General features: G+C 39.3%; 2 protein-coding genes across 3 annotated transcripts in view; one reads left to right on the top strand and one right to left on the bottom strand.

Moving 5' to 3' along the window:
* Positions 1-3,542, top strand: part of GFM2 (G elongation factor, mitochondrial 2) — a 20,624-nt gene extending 17,082 nt beyond the window's left edge. The window contains exons 17-21 of one of the 2 annotated variants that reach the window (XM_009327239.1): positions 443-581; positions 727-912; positions 2,323-2,438; positions 2,697-2,879; positions 3,361-3,542. In XM_009327239.1, coding sequence (XP_009325514.1) covers positions 443-581; positions 727-912; positions 2,323-2,438; positions 2,697-2,879; positions 3,361-3,489 — 753 coding nt within the window. In that variant the 3' untranslated portion in view covers positions 3,490-3,542. Of the gene's footprint in view, positions 1-442; positions 582-726; positions 913-2,322; positions 2,439-2,693; positions 2,880-3,360 lie in introns of both variants that reach the window. The other variant, XM_009327238.1, reaches the window with a different exon arrangement.
* Positions 3,543-4,539: 997 nt separating this feature from the next.
* Positions 4,540-7,548, bottom strand: part of HEXB (hexosaminidase B (beta polypeptide)) — a 24,792-nt gene continuing 21,783 nt past the window's right edge. The window contains exons 16-17 of the mRNA XM_009327305.1: positions 7,499-7,542; positions 4,540-4,608 (exon numbers count right to left, since the gene is read on the bottom strand). Coding sequence (XP_009325580.1) covers positions 4,545-4,608; positions 7,499-7,542 — 108 coding nt within the window. The 3' untranslated portion in view covers positions 4,540-4,544. The remainder of the gene's footprint in view (positions 4,609-7,498; positions 7,543-7,548) is intronic.

Below are 7,548 nucleotides of genomic sequence, written 5' to 3'. Positions count from 1 at the left end.
GCTCTCTACAACTACCTGAAAGGAGGCTGTAGCGAGGTGGGTGTCGATCTCTTCTCCCAAGCAACAAGCGAGAGGATGAGAGGAAATGGCCTCAAGTTGCACCAGGGGAGATTTAGATTGTGTATTAGGAAAAATTTCTTCACCAAAAGGATTGTCAAGCTTTGGAACAGGCTGCCCAAGGAGGTGGCTGAGTCACCATCCCTGGAGGTATTGAAAAGATGTGTAGATGTGGCGATTAGGGACATGGTTTAGTGGTGGACTTGGCAGTGCTAGGTGTACGGTTGGACTGGATGATCTTAAAGGTGTTTTCCAACGATTCTATGATTCTGTGAAATATATCTAAGAGACTATTAAGAGCATGCAAGTCCTTGCTTAAACAGTTTGTATTAAAACCTGAGTTTTGCATATTTATCCTCTTCTCTCTTAATTCTCTTCTTACTAGACTATTCTTTGTGGCATGGGAGAACTACACATAGAGATCATTCATGACCGAATCAAACGTGAATATGGAATTGAGACTTATTTGGGACCTCTTCAAATAGCATACAGAGAAAGCATCCTGAATGCTGCCCAAACTACAGGTAAAATGAGTGAATGGAAGGAACATCTTGTTTCCGGTTTTGTAGCTTGATTTACTTTAAATGACCTTATGAGTAACTTTCAGATGAATTTTATGTATTAGGTTTTTTCCCAAGTGGGTGGTTCGCCTTTTTTTTTTTTCTGCAGATACATTGGACAAAACAGTAGGAGATAAACGACACTTTGTAACTGCAGAGTTAGAGGTGAGGCCCAGGTTAGGGGAGAGAGCAATGACGAAACCTGTCATCGAGTACGCTGCGAGCGTCATTGAAGTGCTACCCAAAGAACTCCAAGGAGCTATAGAAAATGGAATCACGAATTCATGCATTCAAGGTAAAGGAAGTGCTATGACAGCTATACTGGCTTAACATTTTTGTAAGAAGCAATTTAATATGTTTCTAGGCGGAAAAACTCCTTGGTAGCTTGAAAACGAAAAGATAGTAGATATTAACATTAGATTGAAAGGAAAATTCTGAAACTTCCTTAACTACCAAAACTGCCAAACGCTCCTTTCCCTATGCCAGGAATGGAAGTCAGCATGCCTTTGGTTTTAAGGTTGATTTCTTCTCAGTCACTCAACAGTGAGCTTGGGGTTCTTTATCTAAGAGAGAAGGCATTTACCTGATGAGATTATGTAAACCACGGTGATGTGACAGAAGTGGTTTTGGAGGCCAACATGTACATACCACACTTCTATTAGCGTTACTAATGGGTTTTTTTGATTTTCAAATGTTAAATCCATGAAAGCATACAGTAAAAAGCCTTATCTAACTGTGAAGTATAGGCTTTCTAAAGGACTAAAAGCATCCTTTACGTTTGGTTAAAAATAGGAAGTATTTAATAACTTGTGGCCGAAGAACTCTCCCTTACAGTAAAATTAATAGGCAGTGGACTGATAAATGAGAACTACTCTAGAAGAAGCAGCATGAGCTGTTTTTTCCATGTTGCTTTGTTGAGTTGGAAAGCATCTCTCATCTCCGGCTGTGGAATGAGTCTTGACTGAGTGCTTTCTTCATGTTCCTTGAAGACACTTCAAAACTGTGCTGTCTCCAGCCTGAAATTCATGCCATTAAGTACTTAAAAAAAAAAAAAAAGATCTGGCCATGTTCTCTGTAAGAAAAAAGCTGTGAGTTTTTCCTCAGATGTGGTTCAGGCCTCCTATCCAGTCTAATACAGTTTTTGGTCTGGTTGAGAGTCCTGGGTTGGAGGGAGATAACCTACCTAGGATACTAGACGTGGTTCATCCCTCATGGAATTGAGTTAACCCTGCAGTTTTGGTAGTGGGTTAGTATGAGGCTTTGCTGTGATCACATTGTGTTGAAAAGGGAAATACAGAAGATATTCTGGCTTCTGGTTAAAGAAAAGGTTTCACTACTTTTTCAAATGAGGTCTTGTTTCAATAGACAAGTTTTAGATATTATAATGTATTAAAAAAACCTTCATTTTTGGGAACGATTGTATGGATGAGCATACTCGGAAACTTCTGGTTCTGAACATTATATATGCTTTTGGTAAAGAGAGTAAGTATGAGTCTGCATTCCTTTGGCTCTTTGGCAAAGCTAGGTAATGACAAAATCACAAAATGAGGAACAAGACCAGTAGTCATGCCCTTGGGGGGAGGAAGGGGAAGGAGAGGGGAAAGAGGAAAGTGAGAAGCTCCAAATTAATCCTGAAACTTTTTTGCGTGTGTCTTAATATTCTGAAAAACAAATGTGCTTTCTTCTCTTTATGTTTTTTTCCTAGGACCTTTACTTGGATTCCCAGTTCAGGATATAGATGTGACAGTGCAATCACTGACGGTGCATCCTGACACCTCCCACACGATGATATCAGCCTGTGTCTCCCGTTGCATGCAAAAGGTACAGTGAAACTGTAAGCTGCTGTAGAACACAGTAGCATGATATACTACTGGGAAAATATATGTGTATCAATATCTGGTAATTGTTCTTCTCTGACAATGTAATGCCCTCACTGGGGACTTCATAGCTTTTGGAAGTAGAGAATTTGAGAGGCAGTGTTAGCTTGAGTTATGCAAGTACTTACTAAAGAGAGTTTCTTAAAAAAAAAAAAAAAAAAAAAAAAAAGAGTCAACATAACTCTCCTTCCCTCCCAAGCAGGCTTTGAAAAAAGCTGGTATACAAATACTGGAGCCCCTGATGAACCTAGAAATCACAGTAAGTGAAGATCATCTCAGTGCAGCACTAGCTGACCTTGCACAGCGGAGAGGTAGTGTTCAGGAAATCCAGACTCGTCAAGATAACAGAGTTGTGGTTGCTGTTGTTCCACTAGCAGAAACGATGGTATGTGATTGTCTTATTAATGGTAAAATGCAAATTTGATCTTTTATATGCTTAAAAATAATTAGGCTTCTGTTCACTTTTCCTGTTGTTATGGATGAATAAGTTTGGAATGGATGTCTTTTATTGTATTTTAATTATTGATGGTCTGAAGCAAGTGCCCACAAATCTAGCAGTGTTTTTGTGCCTGATTCAGACTTGTTAAACCAGCATGTTTTCAACTGTAAGTCACAGTAGTAGTAAATACTACTAAAACAGGTTTTACAGAGAATGGTTTTTTTGAAAGTATATTATTAGGTTGACTCATGCATGTATTGCACTTTTAATACAGTAATATTAAAAAATTAACTTGCTAGTATGTCGCAGTATACTTCTGACTCTCTCTCTCTCTCTCTCTCTCTCTCTCTGACCTAATCAGCTTTCTGTGCTAACTTATCTTCCGTTTATCCTAAATTGAGTGACATGTGTTCTCCATTTTGTCCAGGGCTACTCAACAGTTCTGCGTTCTCTAACATCAGGCTCGGCAACCTTCACTCTAGAGCTTGCCAGTTACCAAGCCCTGAACAGTCAAGAGCAAAGTGCACTTCTTCAGAGGAGGATGGGGTTGGTGTGATCGCTTTACTCCGTAGAACAATAAAGAGACTTTCTATCCTATCCTCTCTGTTAAATATTTTCAGGAGCCTATTTATGTAGACCGGTATGTTCTTCTGGGACCAAATGGTTGTAGTAAGTGATGAATTAGCAGGTGTATGAGCAGACTGTGCTTTTAACTGTCCAAGGGAAGGTTTAAGAGACTGCGTTCTTCTGGCACAGCCTTGTAATTGCAAAGCAGCTGAACCAGAGACGCAACTACAATTTGCTGCTTTGCAAATTCTTATCTTACAGGTATCTGCAATGAGAAGTGATGCAAATGCTCTTTGTAGAAATGAGCACTAAGTGCACCTTAATGTGCCATTAGGACTGTTTCTTACTTTAGTAAGTGAAGTTTGTGAAGCTTACGTCTATAAATGAAATAACTTTACAGTTTTGGCAGTCTGTAGCTTGATTTGTTTTCAGCTGAATAAAAGAATATGGTTTTACTTCCTATATTGTTAGAAACCAGTTTGAACCAGAGTTCAGGACTAAGTGTAACTTCTACCTGAGTTTGCTTTAGCAAGTAAGTGGAATGGATGCTTCTGCAAATTGAGTAAGGTCTGTGCAAAAAATACAAGAAAGGCAGAGTTCTCCCAGGATCGTGACTCCTACCTACCACACTGGAATATGTTGAGGGAGGATTTTTTTTGACCTTTAGGAATGAGTGATTTAGGCTGTAATGGTTCTGATTTGCAATTATCTGGTTACATTGAAGCGTGGCAAATGATAAGATACTTTGAAATAAAAAGATAGTTTGCTCTTTATTTAAATAGTATCTTAGCTTTATTTTCCCTCAACTTTAGAATGCAAGGGAACTGAAATTGGTAACTCTATGGTACCAAGTTTCAGGATTTCACAGGGAAGAACCCAGATTTCTAATGAAAGTTAAAAACCATCATTTTTACTCCAACAAGAATGTCATAACTTTATTTTAAAAGTGAAAAATTTAAGTCTTGGTTCAAATATCAAACTGCATGTACATATACTCATACCCCTGAGGCACTTCAGGTTGTTGACTAGAAGTCTTTGCAGCAGTTACTGCTCTCTTGCTTCATGGGTGCAGTATCCAACAAACACAGGTTCGGCCGCTATGCCACGGCTGTTAAAATAAAGTGGAATGTGCATGATTATAATCAAACAACTGGCTGGTTGTGTGGACAGGAAGAGAGATACTGGCACTCTATTTTAATCTTTGTATTAACAAAACTACCTCCAGGAAATAACAGATGGCCTATTTAGGAAGTGAAAAAGGGCCCTATTCTACCGTTGATTGAAACAGAGAACTGTACTTAACTGAAGTACAATCATCAGATGTACTAGGGTATTAGAAAACAGGTTGAAAAGCTTACATTCAGGGGCTAGTTGTCTCAGTGTTCTGCAAAATCTATTGCTTTTATTGAAGAGAAGTCATAAGAATGAAAATATGAATCAGTTGACATTTGCACACTCCCCTGGCTCCCAACCCCAATGTTTCCTTCATATGCAGCTTTAACTGTGTCATTTTTTTGGGGAGCCAGTTTTAGTAAACAGGATTTCTTCCAGCTACAGTATCATAAATTATTCTGTTCTCATGTGACTTTAAAAACAAACAAAAAAACCCCCTGTAGCTTATGATGGTGCAGTAAGCTAGTACAAAGAGATGTTTCAGAGCTGAAGTAGTTGTAGTTAAAATTCTGCTTCTTGGATATCTAAGAGCTAGATAGTACTGCTACAATGATTTGTATGATAATATATACTGGTGTTTAAATTGCACTTAAGAGCTGCAGTGGAAGAAGCTGAAAAATGAAATAGCTCAGCTGAACTATTGCTTGCCCCTCAAGCCAGACCTACTCTTAGTAAAAGACAGGGTTGTTGTCTAGGTCTCTGGAATATATGGCCACCTTTTTGTTTCCCCCCTCCCATCATCATTTCGCTGCAATTTGGGCTGATGTATGCTATAGGAAGCTGAGTTTAGATCTGAACAGCAGCTACTGCTTTCATGGTACTATTTCAGCAGCAGTGGCCTTGGCGAGGCAGAGCTACTGTCCTTCCAGTGACTGTGATCTAGCTGTTAAAGTTCTACCTACCCATCCCCTCACTCCCTGGTACCCAGCTGCTGAGCAAGCCGGAGCTGTTCGTTCTACTTGGAAATGCTCCTTGGCCTGCTACAACTGCCATGGTCTGAATATACCATGTATAAAAATGTTAGCAGGGACAGAGTCCTTTGCCCACGCTCTAAGACTTTACAACAGCCTGGCTGATTACATCAGCTCTATGACTTTGCACACTGCTAAGGAAGCCCCGTATATGTGAAAGGCAACAGAACTGCAGCTCCAAAGAATGCTCATTTCATCAGTGGAAAGGAAGTGGTTTCTCTAGTGGTTTTTTGGTTCAAAGTCTATATAAAAGGAATAATTTTCAGGAGGACGTGTCCTTTTATTAAGGTAGTCTGTTTATAACAGGAATTGTTCACCATAAGTTTATATGCCAGCAAAGCAGTTTTAGCACCAGAAAGTAGTTTAAGGAAAAAGTGTGCAACAAGTACAGGGAGTAGTCCTTCGTCTGCCCCTGCATTCTGCATCTCTCATGCTAGCACTGCCAGAGCAGCTGCAGTCGTCTGGATCAGCTCCCTGTACAGCAGTGCCAGCGTTAAGGAAGAAGATGGAGATGCAGCAATAGTTAACCAGGTCCAGGAATAGCATGGCTTAGTTCACAGTAAAATCCTAATCCTAGAGGTACAGGCACTGTACACTTCACTGTTCAGTTCTATCAGTGTCTTCTCTGAACCCCATCAAGAGATGTTCAGAGATCCTGATTAAGTCCTGTTAAGTGATAGGACACATGTTTTTAAAGCCCTTTAATCTTGTTTTTAACATGTATTTGTTAACTCTCTCTTAATGTATATTTTTCTCATGACTGAGGGAGATAACACAATTTACCATATAGCTATTTTCCTATAGCATTATTTTAAGCCAGCTTGAAATAAACCCTACGAGTCTTTCAGTCACTCTTAACTTGATTAATTAAAGAGCTAGTTTATACTGTAAGCTAAAAGTCAGCAATTCCAACAGATATCAAGCTAAGACATGTACAGGAACATGAGCAGAGTGCTTAAGTGCTGACTGTAACTGCCATTGTATCTTGTTCTCTAAAAAGCTGATTTGTATCTACCTTGAAATACTTCTTCATGCTGTTGGGATTTTCAATGACTTGTCATAAACTTTGAGAAGTTAAATGGCATGTTGCATTCTTGCTGCAGTCCAACTTAGTAGCAGCATTTGGGAAAACCTAAAAGGCTCTCTGACTGTATATTTTAAAAGTGGAGTCAAACTTGGACTTAAGACCTAGAAATCACTCATTTCTACAACTGCAAATATACAAAGACAGCACTAGCAATAATTAACCAGTAACTTGTCTAGGTACTTTTTAGGAAAGAACTGCAGAGAAGAATGTGTTATGAACTGACTTTGTTTACAGTAGTCATAAATGAATTAAAATTTATCAGGGACTCCTTATCCCCCTTTCAGTCCCTACGCTAAGGCGATACCTGAAAGAATAGCTTGCTCAAGCTCACCTCTCATGCAAACAGCTCCACTTGATTGCCTGCTGCAGGTCTTTAAATAATTAACAACTTTTTTTAAAAGTCTACTTTTTCTCCTCTCTGTGTACTCCTCCCACATACCCTTTAATATCCTTTTTGTCTGAAACAAGTCAGTCACAGTGTCAGTTTTTCCTTTAGAGGAAAGAGACATAGATGAGTTCTAGTCTTTCACTGAAGGAAGTTAATGAGTTCTGAAAATGTTAGTTGCAAAACTGTCTAGAACTCCTGTCTTAGTGTATCTGTTGTTCCTCTTCTGTGGATACAGAAACACTGGGGATGACATTTACATAGTCAGATTAGACTGCTAGCTCCCCTCCCTTCATTTCCGGGCCAGCAGTTTAGGCCTGTACTTGAAATCCATTGGTTATAAGGCATGAGAACCAAGCTTTACTGTAGCTGTTAATCTTACCGGAGCATGCGGCACCGATGATTGGTCAGTCTTTTATAGGCATCCTGCAA

The sequence above is a fragment of the Pygoscelis adeliae genome, unplaced genomic scaffold, assembly GCF_000699105.1.
Source record: "Pygoscelis adeliae isolate BGI_AS28 unplaced genomic scaffold, ASM69910v1 Scaffold26, whole genome shotgun sequence".
Taxonomy (NCBI): domain Eukaryota; kingdom Metazoa; phylum Chordata; class Aves; order Sphenisciformes; family Spheniscidae; genus Pygoscelis; species Pygoscelis adeliae.
The sequence above is the reverse complement of the archived record's forward strand: the minus strand, read 5'-3'. Positions and strand labels throughout refer to the sequence as shown.